The sequence below is a fragment of the Catharus ustulatus genome, chromosome 6 (assembly GCF_009819885.2).
Source record: "Catharus ustulatus isolate bCatUst1 chromosome 6, bCatUst1.pri.v2, whole genome shotgun sequence".
NCBI classification, from domain to species: domain Eukaryota; kingdom Metazoa; phylum Chordata; class Aves; order Passeriformes; family Turdidae; genus Catharus; species Catharus ustulatus.
Genome location: NC_046226.1, coordinates 55,183,499 through 55,201,874, shown reverse-complemented (window position 1 = coordinate 55,201,874; position 18,376 = coordinate 55,183,499). Strand labels below are relative to the sequence as shown.

The window sequence follows — 18,376 nt, the reverse complement described above, 5'->3', positions numbered from 1 at the left end:
GGATCACACCTGGAAGTGGCCACAGGTGCTGCCAGGGGGGGAAGTGGTGTTGTTTGTGTTGTTTTTGTCCTTGCAACACCACACCTTGCGTAACCTAAGCCAGGAGTTGTGTACAATAAGGTGCCCCACGGCAAGGAAAAGATAGCAAAGATGGCATTATCCCACCTGTCAGTAAAAACATGGCCTCGGGCAGAGAGCTCAACCAGCTCAGCTCGTGCCACAGGAAAGATGGGAAGGTTGGCAGCCACCAGTGCAGCCTGGCAAAAATAGAGAGGGCAAAACAATGCAGATTTCGGGCAGAGCAGCAACAGCTCCTTTCTGGGCTCAGCAGTGAGGAGTGGGGTGAGAAGTCTGGGAGGAAAAAAGGCAGGAAAAGGAAAGAAAAGCAGAAAAAGGTATGAATAAGAGGGGGGAAAGAAAAAAAAAAGATAAGAACGTAAAAATAGTAAAAAAGTTTTAAAAAATAGTAGAAATGGTAAGAAAGAGTAAAAGGAGAGGGGAGGGAGGAGAAGGGGGTGGAAAGAGGGGAAGCAGGAGCAGGGGTGACGGGAAAAAAGAAGGGAAAGGAGTGAAAGGGGAAAAGGCAGGAAGGGGAGAAGAAGGGAAGAGGAGTAGGGAGGAAAAAGTGGGAAGGGGGAAGAAAAGAGGAAGGAGATAAGAAAAGGGCGAAAGAGGGAAGAAGGGGAAACGAGGAAAGGAGGAAAAAGAGGAAAGGGGGAAAAGAGGAAAAGTCAGAAAAAGAGGAAAAGTGGGAAAGAGGAGAAGGAGGAAAAGGGGGGTAAAGGGAGAAAAAAAAGGGAAAGGACGGAAAGTGGGAAAGGTGGGGAGGGAGAGAAAAGAGAGGAAGGCGGAAAGGAAATGAAGAAAAAAAAAAAGAAGAAAGAAAACAGGGAAAATAAGGAGGGGGGGGAAGAAAAATAACGCGGAAAAAAAAAAAAAAAAAAAAAGGCGGGGGAGCCAAAAAATGTGGAGGACACGAAGCTCGGAGCGGGAGGAGGAGGAGGAGGCGAGGGGCTCCGTCCCCCGGCGGTCCCGCTTCGAAAGATCGGGACGGGCCAATGGGCGGGAGCGGGAGGGCGGCGGGACAGCCGGGATTGGCGCTGGAGCTCGGCTGATCCCGGCGGGAGAGCCCCGGGCAGGCCGGGCAAAGGGGGCGGGATGGCGGGCAATGGGGGGGATGCCCGCGGGGAGGAGGATGCCGAGTTCGGGGGGCGGGAGGGAGGAGGATGCCTGGCAGAAAGGATGGTCCTGGGAGAGGGAGGGGTGGGAGGGAGGAGAATGCCCGCGGGGGATGCCCGAGAGGGGGGCTGTGGGTGGAAGGGGCCGAGCTTCCCTCGGAGCACTGGGCTATGTGCGAGGATAAAGTGCATCAGTGCGGGGACAGCCAGCCTAGGGGGCACTTCCGAGCAGGCGAGAGCAGGCAGAAACAAAGAGAAGGGAGGACATGAGCGCAGGCGAAGGGAGGGAGCAGGGGATCAGCTGAGTTCAATCCCGCCAGGAGAGCTCTTCCCCGAGAAGGGCAGGCACAGCATTTCCCCCCTCCTCTCCCCCTCCGGCCGAGAAGACAAAGGAAACCGAGTGGCCCCATGGGGAAAGGGGGTGAGCAAGGGGGGGATTCGGGGGAGCCGGCGGCGCAGATCCGCTTCTACACCTGGGAGGAGATCCAGAAGCACAACCTGCGGACGGACAAGTGGCTGGTGATAGAGCGCAAGGTTTACAATGTCACCAAGTGGGCCAGCAGGCACCCGGGGGGCCAGCGGGTCATCAGCCACTGCGCCGGCGAGGATGCCACGGTAAGGACCGACCCCCGCGGCTCTCCCGGCTCCGGCAGCATCCTCTGACAGCTCCTTCCCTCCCTGCAGGGAGCCGGCTGTCCCCTGTCCCCATCTCCCCAGCGCTGCTGGACACCCGGCTCTGCCCCTTGGCTGCCCAAGCGGATGCAGGTTTTCCCCCCCCGGGAGCTGTGGTGTCTGGAAGATGGGTTGGTAGGGATTGCTCGGCTTAAATCCTGCTGGTTTGCCTTTGTCTCCTGCTTGTGCCGTGCCTCGAGCCCTGAATTCGGGAGCCGAAGTGTCCCAAATCTTCCCTTTTCCAGCGTGGAGCCGGTGACATGCAGAGTCACGCAGCCAGGCACAGGGAGGGTTAAACAGAGGCCAGGTTGTATCTCAAAGTTGCTTCTGTGAGGAGGCTTTAAAACAAGGAGCTTTTTAGCTTTTTTTTTTTTTTCCCCTCCAGGAGAAAATTCTCTGGAGAATTTGGTTACAGGTTGCTACAGAGAAAAAAAAAAAAAAAAAGCAGCAAACCATTTGCTGCTGCTCCTTCGCTGGGTTCAGCCACCTCTCAGGTTTCAGCACCGTAAAAGATAAGAAACCAAACAACAACAGGAAAAACCCCCAACCCTGAAACAGGAACAAATTCGAAATAAATTGTTTGTTGTCTGGAGTTCCCCGCAAAACCGCCTTCCTCAGAAGTGCATCCAGAGAGCATGTTCTCCCTTCAGGGCGTGTTAATGAAATCCCAAACCAAGAAACCAAGCAGGAGCAGGAACTGCTGGTCTCCCACGGCTCCTGACACCTTAGCAAGGAGGAGGCTCCATGTGTGACAAAATTATTTGGCAGAACCTTCCCTTTCCATCAGCCCCACTTCCCGGTGTCCTGTGGTTATTTTCCATTTTTTTCCTTGAAGCACTGAGCTGCATTTTGGCCCTTCTTTCCCTTTTCAGTAAATCCCCTGAATGAACAGCATTCTCCCTCAAAAAGGTGGGCCTGCTTTGCTTTCAGCTGCTTAAACACAGGAGCAGTTTGACTCCCATCCCCAAGAATTTAACTCCAGCATCTCCATTAGCAACCAAAAAGCATCTGCTACTGCAGTTGTCTGGAATCCTTGAAAGGGAGACTGAAACACTTGGTTGGTGATTCCAGGATTGCTGGTTCTCCTCCCACCTCCCCACACTCCATGAAGGCACGGCCTTAAAAATGCTCTGGAATTGTTAAATCACTGCTCTGAGCACTAAACCAGGACTGGCATCAGTTCTGCAGCTCCCCTGTGGTGAACAACCACTTACAGCCAGAAAACCCTCTCATTCCGGGGGAGAAAGGCTTAGCCTTGACCCTGTTGGGTGTGGATTGCATTTTAGGAGGAAATTCTTCCCTGTGAGGGTGGTGAGGCCCTGGCACAGGTTGCCCAGAGAAGCTGTGGCTGCCCCATCCCTGGAAGTGTCCAGGGTCAGGCTGGATGGGGTTTGGAGTAACCTGGTCTGTGGAAGGTGTCCTTGCCCATAGCAAGGCAGTGGAATGAGATGATTTTTTAAGTCCCTTCCAACCCAAACCATTCCATGGGCCTCTGATTTTTTCAAACACAACACCCGAGTCTGGGCCAACCTGCTCTGGTGTCACCTCCTGCACAGAGCACAAAGGCAGGGACACTTTGCAGTGTCTCTGTCCCAGAGCTGTTGAGGGATGTAAAAGAAAATCCTTGAGCTGACTGCTCTAAGCACTCCCACTGCTCAAGTACAGCTCACATCTCAATTATACAGAGCTTTTTTTTCTCACCAAAAGCAGCTGGAATAATTCCCACATCCCATAAAACACTTCGGCTTATTTGGTCAGTAGATCACGAAGTTGGGAGGTCAAGTGCCAATATCACACAGCATTTCCCAGGGATTATCTTTTCCCTTAAGCTTTTTATCTCCTGCAGTACAGAACTGAGAACAACTCCAAAATTCAGGTGCTATCTTATATTTAAGACCAATTAGTACAGAAGCTTCATGAGTTATACATAACAAAAATCCAATCCTTCCATCATTTGCGGGATCTCCAGGCAGTGAGCACTCAGTCAGACCTCCAAAGACTTTTTTATTCCCAGCAGTTAAAATAATATGGAATCAACATGCTTCATATGTACCACCCTTTCTGTCTTTCCCTTTCTTCCCACCCTTCCTTTTTTTCCCCCCCAAAACTGCAGAGCCTTGCACTAGGCACAATCAGCTTGCCCCCTCATTTTGCTTTTCCTTCCTCTTTCACATCTGCAAATTGTTCCAGGGAGGAGAGCAAGGAACCAGAGTCAACATTTCAGTGACACATTTCTGAGTCCAAGTCTCTATTGATTTTGGTGGACTTTGGGCCTGAGGTCACTGCCTGGCATTTTTGAACTCCAGACTTTTGATGGAGGGCAGCTCCCAGAAGGGTCAGCTGGACACAGGGAGCACTTTCCAGTCTGCTCTTTCTCTTTAGAGCCAGGAGGGAGATATTAGCTGGTCCCTACAATTGTTAGGCAATGGGACAAAGGTGGAGCATGGTTCTCCTGACTCTTGTTTTTAATGATTTTTTTTCCCCCTACTCTCTTAGCACTTCATGGAACCAATCTTTCCTGTTCTCCCAGGTGAATTCCAAGAGCTGACTCCATTTCTGTGCAGTGAGGAAAGGGCAAGGGCAGAGTGAGGGTTTCTGATCTGGGTCAGCCTTCTGTCCCTGCAGCTGTGCTTGGGGTTAAAATTCCAGCTGTGCCATGTGAAAGGATCTGGCCAAGATCTCACTACGAGCATCAGGCACCTGTGGGATACAGGTAGACAGAAATATGTGGAAAGGGGAAGGAATAGAGAAAAAGAAGAGCCAGATAAACCCATGAATGCTGGGATCACAGACAAAGCATTATTCCTCTGAAAAGTCACCACAGCTGTTCTACTGCTGGGATCTCCAGGCCTGGCCAAAACACCCAGGAACATTTTTTGTGTTTGCAGTCACATCCAGCTTCAGTCACCACAGTCACCCCCTCTCTTGACTTGCCTCGAGGAGCAGACTTTCCAAGGGTATTTATATCCTATGAGGGATTTGCACAAATTCCCCTCTGCCTACCTTCTAAGGCAATTAACAGGATTTAAGTGTTTAGTTGCTTAGAAAGAATTTCATGAGGTGCCTTTCACCATATGGCTGGATGCCATCCCAGGTCTCAGGACAGCAAATTCATCAAGATTTAGTGGAATTAATGTCCCAAAAAGTGATCACAGAGCTGGAGGTCACCTGGCCCCCCTCTTCCACAGGCTCCACAACTGCTGGAGGTGGGTGGGAATGACACAGTGAATAGGAGGTGCATCTTACTCCTGGATCTTACACAGTTCCTCCTGTTTCCACTCCAGGATGCATTCCAGGCCTTCCATATCAATCCCACCTTGGTGCAGAAGTTTCTCAAGCCGCTGCTTATTGGAGAACTCGCTCCAGGGGAGCCCAGCCAGGACCGAGACAAAAATGTGAGTATTTATTCCTCAGCTGGGGTTTAGGGTGGCTATTCCCACCATTTTCTCCCTCTTGGGATGCTCTCCAGAGAGGGAGAGAAGTTCTCAGTGACTGAACATCTCCATGTAGCCCTATTTGCATCCTGTCATGGATTCAAATGTGTGGAAAGGAAGTGACACGTTTGGCTGTACAAACCTTTTCTTTCCCACAGAGCCACCAACAGCCCATTTCCGTCGGCCCATTCCAGGCACCTAGGCTGGACTGAGCCCATCCTGAAGGGAAATGGGAACAGAGACATGTGGAATGGGAAATGTGCACCAGCCTCTGGTGACTGTGGTCCCTTCTGCTGCTCCTTTGCTGGTGACCAAGCACCAGAACACAAGTCCCCAAATGAGATGTCTCATCTTGGTGGCCTCACTAAGGAGCAGCAGCCACTGCCCATCCTCAGGACAGCTCTGTATCCCTGCTCATCCATTATTCAGGCCCAGAGCGTGGCACAACTGGCTCTGGCCAGGAAACTCAATCCTGCCCTGTTGTTTGTGGCTGGCCATGATTGTGATAGATCTGAGTCACTCACAATGGAGGGGACAACGCTGGCCCCCAGTGACCCAGGGATGCTCCTCATGGATGGCTGCACAGGAGCTGGCCCATGGATTGAATGGATGATGGGCAACATTGTCAGAGCTCTGGAATTAGGCACAATAGCACTGAATTCCCTCTTGCTCCAGCCTCTCCTTAGTGCTTAGGAAGCTCATTCAGACAAGAGCCATCAGGTGATGTGACACTCAACAGAGCTTGGATTACTCTCCTGGCTCCAGGTCCAAAAGGTCAGGATGTGGGCTCAGACCGGCCAGGATGTTTATTCATGGGAGTACAGGGCAAAAAGCTGGAATATGGAGCCAGGGTCCTTAGCATGGAGCTCATCCTTCCTCCATCCATCCCACAACTCAGTCAGGCTCACTTCCAAGCCTCACCCTGCTCTTGCCTGTCCTGTTGCAGTCCCAGCTGGTGGAGGATTTCCGGACCCTGCGGAAGACAGCGGAGGACATGAACCTGTTCCGAGCCAGCCCCTTGTTCTTCTCCCTTTACCTGGGCCACATCATTGCCATGGAAGTCTTGGCTTGGCTCATGGTTTCCTACTTCGGGACTGGCTGGATTGCAACCCTCATCCTTGCCTGCATCCTTACAACTTCCCAGGTGACAGAGATCTTCCTCACACCCCATCCCTGCTTAGCTCTGATTCCCAATGGCTTCCTAACTATTTGATTTTCCCTCATCCCAGGCCCAGGCAGGGTGGCTGCAACATGATTTTGGACACCTCTCTGTCTTCAAGAAGTCTTCCTGGAACCACATCGTCCACAAGTTTGTCATTGGACATCTGAAGGTAAGAATTATGGAGCCAGGGATTTCTGGGAATGCATCACTTTGGCTGTGGCAAAGTAGGAAAGGGAGGCTCTCAACCTTCCCAGAGTGAGCAGAGGCACAAAAAAGTTGGTGACCACTGCCCATGGAGCAGCCTGGGCTAGTGGAAGGTGTCCCTGCCCATAGCAGGAGGTTGGAGGAGCTTTAAAGTCCCCTCCAACCCAAACCATCTCAGGATTTTCTGGGAAGGCACAGTGACCTGTAACTCACTCAGAGTGTATTTATTCTGTGTTCTTTCAACACGGATGATCCTTCGGGATCCCTCTGGGAGCAGCAGTCTCATAGCAACCAACAACTCCACCACTCCCTGCTTGCTGCTCTTTCCAAACCAAATCCCACTTTGGCCACGATCTGGGCCGAAAGGAACCTTTGTTCCTTTAGTTCCTATAAATGATGGGGTAATCCCACCTTGGGAGCAGCTCTCTGTGGATGAAAACTCCTTGATCTCCTTGCCCAGGGTGCCTCTGCAAACTGGTGGAACCACCGCCACTTCCAGCACCACGCCAAGCCCAACATCTTCAAGAAGGACCCAGATGTGAACATGCTGCACATTTTTGTCCTGGGAGACACACAGCCCGTTGAGGTAAGGAAAAATGGGGGAAACATGGAAAACTACTGTCTGAGAGGGCCTGGGAGAGTGGTTGCACAAATCCAGGAGTTGGCTCCCATTGTTAGACATGACTTACACAGGCAGGACTTCCAGGAATGCTGGAAAGGAAATGCTTAATCCAGGGATTTCGTCTGTCTGACAGGAGTTTGGAGCCAACCCTTGGGCTGAGGAGCAGCATTGACTACTAATTCCCAATCCATTTCCTGTGCTGACCACAGGAGAAAGTGTCCTGGGTTAAGTCGGGAAAAATAATGCGGATGAGATTGGAAAAAAAAGCAAAAAGCCACAAAAGGCCACTTCATCCTGCTGGCTTGAAGTACCATTGTGAGGGGGAAGTACAGTGTTCGTCATTATTCCAGCAAGAGCATTTAGAAACTGACCTTCCATTTCCATAGCAAATATCTTCCCTCATCAAGTGATTTTAACTTCAGTCCTCCAGAGCCAAAGCATTTACTGCCTGCTTATAAAAACCTATCCAAAGCACTTAAATCGTGGTGTTCTTCACAATGGAACAAGGATTTCTATAAACAAAACCCCAAGAAAATGGACAAGCAGCAAAGACAGCACAGGGAAATACAACATTAAAAATGGTTTCTCAGCCAGATTTCATATTATTGAGAAAGCAGACCATTTGTGATGACAAGGAAAACTGGATTTCTGCCTCAAGATATCTGATATTAGGCCAGAATCAGTCTATCCAAATATTCTCACATTGGTATAAAATCCTTTTCCAAATGATGCCAAGCACACAGCCTTGCAGAGCTCAGCCCAGAGGGAATATTGTGCCTGATTAATTGGTGTTACAAGCCTTCCTTTCCAAAAAACCAGACTTTATGCCTATCACATTCATACTAGTAAAGGTGGGAGTGCTGGCAGCTCTTCTCATAGATACAGGGATGGCAGAGTGAAGTGCATCAAGATTCCATCAAGAAAATAGAAATGATCTTTAAAAATTGACACAATGACAAAGTTAGGACATTTAATCACACCAAATCTCTTCTTACCCACTGGTGGGGATTGAATCAAAACTCCCTGGTCAATAAATTACGAATTATTGCAGAGAATCTGCTTTTACCTGGGAGTGTCCCAATCCCAGGCTGAGCTGTCTCTTTGTGTCCTGCAGTACGGCAAGAAGAAGCTGAAGTACCTGCCTTACAACCACCAGCACGAGTACTTCTTCCTCAGTGAGTATCCACCCTCCTCTTCCTTTTTGCTGGAATGCCACTTGTCCTTTCCAACCCTCACTGTGTGACCAGAGCAACTCCTCAAATCCCAGCTCATCCCACCCTTCCTCAGGACCCTGTGCAGTCCCAAAATCAGCTCAGGGATATCCAAACACCTGGAACATTGCCCTGTAGAGCAAGGGAATGTAAAACAGCTGAGGCTGGGAATAACCTCCATGTGAGAGGCTCCATGGAAAAACTGCACATTCCCAGCTCCATGGAAGCAGTCCCTCATGTCACACACCTTCCCACCCCTCTGATGGCCAAACCATTTCCCTTTGCCTTGCAGTCTTCCCGCCTCTGCTCATCCCTGTGTATTTCCAAATCCAAATCATCTCGACCATGATCAGGCGCAGGTTCTGGGCGGTGAGTGAAACATTCCCTCCATCCTTGCGGGGTCCAGCTGGAAACTGGAGCAGAGAGGGAGGCCAGGGGGCAGGCAGGAATCACCCAGTGTTCCCAACATCACCAGCAAGGACACAGGATGGGCAAAGGGATGCCTGGTGTTTTCTCTGTCCCCCCAGGACCTGGCCTGGGCCATCAGCTACTACCTGCGCTACTTCATCACCTACATCCCGTTCTACGGCGTCCTGGGCTCCCTGTGTCTCCTCACGTTTGTCAGGTAGGGGATCAAGGGCATCCCTGCTGCTCTCCCATCCCTCCAGAGCTGTTTGAGCCTGGCCTCAGCTCTGCTGTGTCCCACTGCTTCACTTCCTTGTCAGCATCTCCGAGTTCCAGCTCCCCTGGCACTCTTCTGCATCTTCCCCTGGCCCATTGATGGTCCAGGATTCTCCCCTTTCCTCATTCCCTGTTCTCACACTGAGTGCCTCATCCCACCCTCTTCCCAGCTGTCTGTGGACATAATTCTGTGCATGCTCCAAGCCAAGCTGGAAAACTTATCACAATCAGCCCATTATTCCCAAAGTTTTTGATGAAACTTAAAGTGCAAGGAAAAAAAAAAAAAAAAGCAAAATTGCAAAATTGGATCATCTGCTCTTGCAGAAAACAAGCCTGGAATAAGGATGATTCCAGGCAATTCCTTGTCAACATCCATCCAAGTCTCTGCTGCTCCCTGCAAACTCCACTCTAATTACCTGATGTCCCCACGTGTGATAGAAATTGTCATGATTTTTCCTGGTTTTGCAGGTTTCTGGAGAGTCACTGGTTCGTGTGGGTCACCCAGATGAATCACATTCCAATGGAAATCGATTCTGAGAAGCACAGAGACTGGCTTAGCTCCCAGGTAAACACCCCTGACTCACCCCTAAATGAGATTTACTCAAATTTACCTTTATCCTTCTGTTCTGGAAGATGACTGATTGAGCTCCCTTTCCTCTTCTTTATTCTAGAACTGATATTTTGGCAGTTCTGTCTCTCTGCAAATCCAAGTAAAATGTGTGAGGGAGGAACCCAATCAAAAATCTGGTTGAATTTTAAGAAAAAATATCTAATTTTATGATTATCAGTGGCAAGAATACCTAAGAAATATTTTTAGAATATTCTCTCAAAGCAAACTGGGCAATAACTACACAGGGATGGGGAAGCTTTGTGCCCATGCATTTTCCTGCTGTTTTCCACCTTGGTACTACTGTCAGCCCTCTGATCTCCAGTGGGAGAGACTGAGATTTAGGAATCTGGGCTCAGGCTGCTACATCACTTCACCACCAGTGAGAGTTTGATTACCTGGGGCCCTGAGGGAGGATTAAAGCTCCCCTTGCTGCACTCCCAGAGCTCAGGGAAGAGGAATTTCACCCTGACTTTGGGATGAGCCATCCCTAATCCTCACAGCTTTCTCTCTCCTGGCAGATGGCAGCGACCTGCAACATTGAGCAGTCCTTTTTCAACGACTGGTTCACCGGGCACCTGAACTTCCAGATCGAGCACCAGTGAGTGCAGAGCCGGGATCACAGGGGCACTGCCAGCTTGGCACAGCCCAGGGCAGGGAATTATGATGTGGGGCAGGATTGTATGCCAAGCAAACAGAGTCTCAGACTACACAGGTGTGGAAGCTGTGGCTGCCCCATCCCTGGAAGTGCTCAAGCCCAGGCTGGATGGGGCTTGGAGCAATCTGCATTAGTGGGAAATGTCCCAGTTCATGGTGGGGCGGGAACTGAATGAGCTTTATCTCTCCCCACCCAAACCATTCCATGATAGTCTGCTTCTCTTACAGCCATGACATTTGCCTCTCTTGCTTCAAAGCTTCCACCCTCACAGCCTTAAGTTGGGGTTTAATTTGGAGTCGTCATTATGCATCCACCAGTTGTGAAGGCTGTGGGCTCAAATCCCAAGCACCCACCTCAGAAAACTCCCCTCCCCTAAAGCATTCCAGTGTTTTATAGAGTGTGGGACTGTGTAGGATGCTGGGTACCAGATTCCAGAAAAAATATGGAAAACAGGGCCATATGGACAGTCTGTTGCCAATGGCAACAGCAAATGTAGAAGAAATGGCTTTTAGGGTGAAGCTGGCTGGTTTGGGAGCTAGCTTAGGAAATCTCCATGGAAGAGCATAGGGTAAAGGTGCCCCCAGAATCCTTCTTTGCCTGCTCCCAGGAGTGAAAAAGCAGGTCACTGGGATTTCAGTTCAGCAAGAAACAATTATTCCCAGAGGAATGGGTGGCCATCCTTGAGGCTGTTCCCTCACTCTGCTGCCCTCTCATTGCAGTTGTGTCCCTGGCTTTCAGTGTGTCCTGAGCGGGGCTTTGCTTTGAGGCATGACAGGAAAATCAATTTTCACTCTCCTTGAGACAGAGGAGTGTAAAGCAGGGGTGTCTCTGTGCCTCCCTCCCTTTGTTTGTGCAGCTTGAGGAAGAGGCACCAAGGATGAGCCCCTGAGGATGCAAACCCTAATGCCCATGCCTTGTCGCCTGTCTCGAGAGTTTTCTCAGCTTTGTTTTCGCTCTCTCCTCTCCAGCCTGTTTCCAACAATGCCACGGCACAACTTCTGGAAGGTGAAGCCTCTGGTGAAGTCATTATGTGCCAAGTATGGAGTCCAGTATGAGGAGAAGCCTCTCGGGAAAGCATTCGTAGACATTGTTGGGTAAGGCCCCCTGATCCCACCTGCAGCTCATTTTTCCAGGGACACCTGGGATCTTCTAGCACAGAGCAACAACCTTCAGAAATTTGTGTTGCTGCTGTCAAAGTCCCAAACACTTGACCTTTAGATGGGTGCAAACCTGATGGTGGCATTTGGGGACACTGTGGCTCAGCAGTGCTGGGGTTGATATCAGAGGGCTTTTCCAATAATGATTTGTGATTTTTGTACCACCCTGCTCTGACAGCTGGTGGCTCCTGCTGTTGGGAGCTGCCAGTGGATCTCCTGCTGCAAAGAGAGATGAATCAAAGGGAAACAGGTCAGGTTTCAGCCCCTGCTGTGTCCCCTGAGAGCTCTGCCATCAGCAACAGGCAATTCCCTACAGGCAGAGCTGGAGTCGAGTCTAACAGCCCTTGGCAGCAGCCTCGGTGTTAATGCTGCTGTCTCAGTTACTCCGAGGGGAATAATTCATGGCAGGGAACATGAGAAAGCTCTGCAGCCCAGGCACCTCCTGCAGGTTAAAGTGGGGTGGCCACAATGGGCAGCAGAGCAGGTTCCAAACCTGCTCTTGTGCTCAAATCCAGTTAGGACAGGGCCATGCAGCACCCAGGCACAGCAGAGCGAAGCTGGAGGCTCCCAGGAGAACTTACAGCCCCTTCCAGTGCCTAAAAGAGCTCCAAAGAGATGGAAAGGGACTTTGGACACAGATCTGGAGTGAGAGGACAAGGGGGAATGGCTTCAGCTGACAGAGGGTGGGCTCTGTGAGTGTGATTCTGTGGTTGGTAACAGCCTCATTGAGGGAAAAACACGACAGAAGCAAGATTCCCAAACTTCTCCTTTTCTTCCCACAGGTCCCTAAAGAAATCTGGAGATCTCTGGCTGGATGCTTATCTCCATAAGTGATCATGAATCTTTCTGGGGAGGTGTGAGTGACCGGGAGGGATGGGGGGGTGTGGGGGGGGATCACACTTGTGTGTTTTACTCTCAGATCTGTCTAAATCCATGGTTGGAGGGGAGTTTCCTGTCTTGTCAGCTGCTTCTGGTGCAGGCCCAGGCAACCTGTTTAATCCAGGCAGATTTAAAATGTGCTCCAGAGGGTGGAAAGCAAGGCCAGCAGTGCAAGGAAGGGAAGGTTGGGAGAGGATGTTGAGGAATGTTTAAAAAAAGGGGCATTAATATTTGACCTTGACCCTCTTTTCACAAGATTCATTCTCATTATTCTGCCTAAACCACACAAACCCTGATTTTTAGGTGTTTGCGATCCAAGGACACCCCAGCCAGCTCATGCCTCTTTCCCATGTTTGTGTGGAAGAGGAATCACATCCCAGGGGATGGGCAGCTGCTGGATGTGCTCCCAGCCCTGTCCAGCTCCCAGCTCCCTCCTTTGCCTCCTCCCCTTCTCTAATCAGAGCATCCCTTCAGTGCCAGCTGGGACCCTGGTCCTGCCAACCCCAAACCACAGCAGGGTTAACACAGCCGCCTTTTAGGATCAGCCTCTCTTCCCAGGGGGCTCTAGAAGATTTCTGGGTTTAAACAGCAAAATGTCTCCTTTAGGAGAGGGTTTGTTTTCTCTCTAATGAGCAGCAGGTCTGGCACAGCGAATTGCCAGCAAATCGCACAAAAGACCAAAACAATCATGCAAGCAAAACGTGCTAATTGCTCCTCGGTGCTCCAGGGGAACCACAAATGGCCTTTTCACCATCCTGCCCTGCAGAAACCCAGAGTTCTGCCTGTCTGCACATGCCTGGCAGGAACCAAGCCTCCTCCTGCCTGCCCCAGGCCCCTGCTCACCCTTCCCTTGGGAACCATCACAGGAGAAAAGGAGTTCTCCCTGCACAAGGAGCTGTCAAACAGTCGATCCCAGCTGGAATCAGCCCTGCCCAGGCTGTGCTGCTGATGTGAGACCTTTGGAGACTCCTACAAGTTGTGTAAAACTCAATTTTCTGCCCAGCACCTAATTACCAAAATTCACTATTGGCTTATTGGGAGATATGGCTGAACAGCTTCCAGGTGCTTCTGGAACAGGTAACCTGACCCCAGATAAACCCAGGGGGTCAGGTTCAGCTGCAACACAACAGAAGAGATATTTGGTTTAGGACAAAGGGCCATGGTTCCAAAAGCAGCCTCCAGCTCCAGCATCTGCTCCCTGGAAACTCCAGGAGGGAGACTCTGGTTACTTTGCACGCCTCATTACTTCCCTCAGCTCTGAAACTGGACCTTCTCTGTCAAATCCCTGAATCCTAGCAGCATCCCACTGAATCAGCAAAGGTGCTTCATCATGAACAGAAACGACTCTGGGACCACGGCCAGCATTCAAAGAAAAAATAAATGCATTCCCTCCCCAGCTTCTTTGGAGAATGAGATTTTATCTTTGCTTACAGATGGGGAATTCAGCATCTTGCAACTTCAGCAAGCAGCACTTCTGGTTTGTAAAGGGCTTGTTCTGGGGGTCTTGCTCACCCAAGTGCCACCAGGAATGTTCACGGTGAAAAGCTACATAAATAACATCCTCTGGATGCTGTGATTTCTCAGGCAGGTAGTAAGGAGCTAGCCTGGAATTTGGCTAACCTCACCAGGACTGCCTTAATTTCCTTGAATGTGCCTCACTGTGCTCCAGCAAGGATGACACGAGCACAGTGGCATCAGCACTGCAAGCTTTTAAATATCCAGCTTATTCTTCTGACAGCCCTTGGGATTTTTTGGTCTTATTTCCAGAGCAAATGTTTTTCTCCTTAGCCTTGTCCCCTTCTTCTCTTCTCACCTTTCTTCTTGGGAAACTGTTTGGGTTGATCTTGGGGAAAGATCAGCTCTTAGGCAAATGGGCATTTTTTTCCCCAAAAAAACCTTATTATTTTTTCAGGCAAGGCTCATATAGCTTTTTACTCTGCTTCCAAAAAAATCTCAGCTTTCTATCTTGCAATTTGAGCTGTTTTCTACTTGCCTTGATTCCTTGTTGACACCTCATCCCTGCAAGTGTTACAGGCCAGACTGGATGAGGTTTGGAGCAACCTGGTCTAGAGGTGTCCCTGTCCATGGCAGGAGTGTGGAATTGGATGATCTTTATTGTCCCTTCCAACCCCAACCATTCCAGGATTTTACAAGCTCTCCACTCTTTAACTGGAGCAGGTCAAAGAGATCCCTGACAAAGAGCCCTGGAAGTCTGGATCAATCTGCTTTGTTGTCATTGTTCTCCAAGTAAAATTACATTTACCTGGAGATATTCCAGAGGTTTCAGTAAGACTGGAAATGTAGATGGATATAAACTTCCCATGAGCTTTGTCTCCAACAAGCTGCAATGAGTGAGACACGAGCAGGTTAAAATCTGAAAAAGCAGAATTTTCAGCAGAGCTTTGCCCAGCTTTCTGAGGACTCTTAACTAGCGAGGTTCTCTGAAAATAATGAGGTGAAATCTTGCCCCACTTTCTGCCTTGATAAAGGTCATTCATTTGCACTGTAGTGAGACACAAACATGAAAAAAACCCCAAAGCCAGTAAGAGGTGCTGGGAGCCTGCCAGGGTTTACTGAACCCAGCTACACCACATGGCAATGGGGAGAGCTGGTTTCAGGGCAGAGAATCAAACAACAGCCAGGGAAGGACTGGATTTGTTCTCCCCACTCACTGTGGGGGACTGGAGTAGGAGCTGGAGGACCAGGATGATGGAGGATGCCAGGAAAAGCACAAACTGCAGCAAAGAAAAGCCTCTGGGTGTGCTTCAGGAGGAGAATGAGAGATGGGAGAAGCTTGGGAAGGTCATGGCTTGGGGAGGGATGCATGAGAGGGGGAGAAAAAATACTGAGAGGTGAAGGAGGAGAAATTTGGAATCAGGTGTTCCATGATCTCCCAGCATGGCTGGAATTGCCTGGAGGGCTGTGCTGGAGACACAGGGCAAGACAGGGCAGAGCTGGGGCTCAGAGGGGGTGGCAGGGGCTGGTGACATCCACAGGCACCTCAGAGTGAGCTGGATCTCACACTGAGCCCCCCCTCCCACAGCTCTGGGAGCAGGGACTCACTGCCCACAGTTCCCAGGGACAGGCACAGTGGGAGTTAGGGGACTTTCCTTGGAGTTTTCCCTCTAAGCATGGATTTGAGGAGTCTAAATCCCAACTGCTCACTGAAATAGGGCTTGGGAGGCTCATCAGGACCTGTGTCCAGGCACCATCATTCCCTACTGCAGGGGCTGAGCTCTCTGGCTGGATTTGAGGTCTTCATTAGGGCAAAGACATCCTTTTCCTTAGTAGATGCTTTCCCAAGAAAGCCTTCCTAACAAAGCCCTAACATTTCCAATGTTAAAATAGCCAACCCACATTCCTTATAGGACAGCTCCTGCTTTTTTTAATTCTTAAAAAAAAAAAAAATCCAGTAACTCAAAAAGAACAACTTTTTTTTCCTTGTGTATTCTACCACTCAATAAAATCATAACTATTTGTTGACCATACAAATGCTTTATGTGGTTTTTTCCAGAGTCACTGGTGCTCAGGAATTTGTTCCTCTTGGAGTGCCTTTTGCCATACAAACCCACAAGGAGGTGGCAGGGAAATGCCAACTAAATAAGTCAGGACATTTCTAGGGTGGGAATGTCACCATCCAAGTTTTGCTCTGAGATCAAAAACATGTTCAGATTCAGAATTGTAAAGAGCCAAGGTAGGATTTGACATAAAGGGTCATTCAAGCTCCAATTTTGGATTTAGTCTTGTAACTGGTTTTTTTAGCAGTTCAAAATCAGATCCCAAGCCAGGGACACTGTGGAAGCAAACTGAAAAAGGATCTGGGATCAGAGTAGCTCATTGTGGCTTCCCTGGTGTTCCTGGGACTTTTTATGGAGGAGCTGTTAGCCAGTGAGTGTGAAAAGTCCTTTTCCCACTTTGCATGGTGAAATGAGTGGAATTACTTTGATACCATTGACTTTAGTAGCACGGATGAATTTCTTTATTAGCCTTCACAATCTCAGGATCAATGCTGCTGCTTCCCCTCATCCTGGGAACAAACACCAAAGGAAAGGAGATCTCCCTGTCAGAAATTGCCACTCAGTCAGCTTCCAGACTGTCTAAGGAGACAGCTGAGAACCAAATTGTTGTGAAAACTCCATAGAAGGATTTTACCATTTTGTTGAAGTCCATTTTGTGCTCCTTCATGGCTCTTCCTGGGGTGTGACAGGCACCTTGCAGCAGCTTTTCCAACCCACAGCTCCATCCGATGCTTTGGTGGGTTTGGGGTTGACACCAGCAGTGGATTTTAGGTCAAAACTGTCTCGAGGTCAGCCCAGAGGGTTTAACAGAGCTGGTTCTGCCAAACCCACTGAAACCAGTCCCATCAGGTGGAGGGGCAGACAGAGGAAACTCACAGGCAGGGTCAGGAGACCAAGTGATGTCTGGATTATCCTTATCTGTCCCCTAAAACCAACACTGGAGCTTGCCAAAGTCCACAGGAATTGCTCCATAGGCAAACTCATCCGCAGGTGCCACGAGGTGTCACAGAACTCAAAGCAGAAAATGACCCCGTTTTTAGGGCTTTCATTTAATCCCAGAATAAACAGGTGCCCCCAATGCAAACACAGGGGGCTCTTACACAAAAATGAACTGCTACAAATCGAGAGCTTCATGCACGAGCAATACTGCTTTTTAAAAAAATAATGTTTTACTTACTCTGCAAGAGCCCAGCTCTAGAGGCTTCAGGGAATTTCTTCACAAAATAATTTGTGTGCGGCATCAGCATGGGGAGAAATGCTTCACATGGTGTTCAGATGTAGTTTTTATCCCCTCCAAGCTGGTCTTGAACAGTTCCAGGGATGGGGTAGCCACAAACGTGAGCTTCTTTCTTGCAACAGGTTTTTAAACTCTGCTAAAAAAACGAACAATAAACCAAACCAAACAACAATAGCAAGCTCAACCTCTGAAAAACCCTCAATTTTTTCCCAGTGTTTGTGCTGGGTTATATCATGGTATCATATAAATTTTATTGAAAAATTAGCCTAAATTCCTCAAATATCACATAGAAATACTTCCATACTGAATACTCCCTAGACCATCCCTCTGTCCTGGACATTCTACAGAACAGGGCATTGTTGGAGCTGCTGTAATGTGAATATTCCATTCACATTTCCAGCCACACACTTCTTATCCATTTGAAAACCATGTTGTAAAGAGTATAAAGGGAACAATCCAGAATTCCAGGAATAATTTCTCCATAGCAGAATGTAAAATATAATAAATATAAATTATATAAATAAATAATAATAGAAAATAAAGTGTTATCTACCCCTCACAGAGGCTGGAGGGTACAAATGTAAGCTTCACTGGGGTGAATGATGATCTGCTCTAAAATATCCTGTGTCAGAGCTTTTCTACCTTCTGCCAACCCCTGAGGTTTGAAGGCCAAGCCCAGGCAGCTCAGGTCAAGGGAGGCTCAGTAGAAGTTTGAGAAAAGGGTGAGAAAAGGCCAAGAAGAAGGATCCTCACCTGGAAGCACCACCTTTGCCTGCAGCATCCTCCTGGGCACAGTTAGGTAACTCCCCAACTTCTTGGCCAGGTGCTGGCTGTGGGGATGACAATGAGAGGATTAATCACACTAATTGCCTGTGATTGCACCCATCCTCCTTGGAATGGGTGTGGCTGGTTCACTTGCCTGATTAATTTAATTGGCCTCAATTAGCCTGGCCTTCTTTAAGCAGCAGTTATTTTTTTTTTATAAAATAGAGGAGCCATATTGTACTTTCTCTGTGTGTTTTGTTCCCTTATTGCTCACATGCCTGATAAAATCTGGAAGTTTGGGTTCTGAGCTGAAGATGCTATTGGTTTCTCCGTTGTAATCAGTTCCTGGTCAGGCATCTCTAGGTAAATAATTCGGAGTTGAAGTTATCAC

General features: G+C 49.1%; 1 protein-coding gene and 1 long non-coding RNA gene across 3 annotated transcripts; one reads left to right on the top strand and one right to left on the bottom strand.

Moving 5' to 3' along the window:
- Nucleotides 1–1,323: 1,323 nt before the first annotated feature.
- Nucleotides 1,324–15,953, top strand: FADS2 (fatty acid desaturase 2). Its single transcript, XM_033063519.2, has 12 exons — nucleotides 1,324–1,793; nucleotides 5,135–5,245; nucleotides 6,231–6,428; nucleotides 6,514–6,615; nucleotides 7,111–7,236; nucleotides 8,387–8,447; nucleotides 8,776–8,852; nucleotides 9,011–9,108; nucleotides 9,633–9,729; nucleotides 10,293–10,372; nucleotides 11,398–11,523; nucleotides 12,369–15,953. Exons 1-12 carry the CDS (start codon nucleotides 1,587–1,589, stop codon nucleotides 12,418–12,420), a joined length of 1,335 nt encoding a protein of 444 aa, XP_032919410.1. The 5' UTR covers nucleotides 1,324–1,586; the 3' UTR covers nucleotides 12,421–15,953.
- On the bottom strand, nucleotides 13,893–18,339 carry LOC116998116. 2 transcript variants are annotated; one of them, XR_004418312.2, is made up of 2 exons: nucleotides 17,974–18,339; nucleotides 13,893–17,356 (listed from the first exon to the last, which is right to left on the bottom strand). It is a non-coding gene; the product is annotated as an uncharacterized LOC116998116 (long non-coding RNA). The 2 variants fall into 2 exon arrangements; XR_004418311.2 differs by having other exon boundaries at nucleotides 13,893–17,353.
- Between the last annotated feature and the right edge of the window lie 37 nt (nucleotides 18,340–18,376).

Excerpts from the sequence above, each read along its gene's own strand:
- FADS2 (XM_033063519.2), top strand. The coding sequence starts at position 1,587 with ATGGGGAAAGGGGGTGAGCAAGGGGGGGATTCGGGGGAGCCGGCGGCG. Across the intron at positions 9,730-10,292 it reads GAGACTGGCTTAGCTCCCAG|ATGGCAGCGACCTGCAACAT; the intron begins GTAAACACCCCT and ends CTCTCCTGGCAG. Across the intron at positions 11,524-12,368 it reads GCATTCGTAGACATTGTTGG|GTCCCTAAAGAAATCTGGAG; the intron begins GTAAGGCCCCCT and ends TTCTTCCCACAG.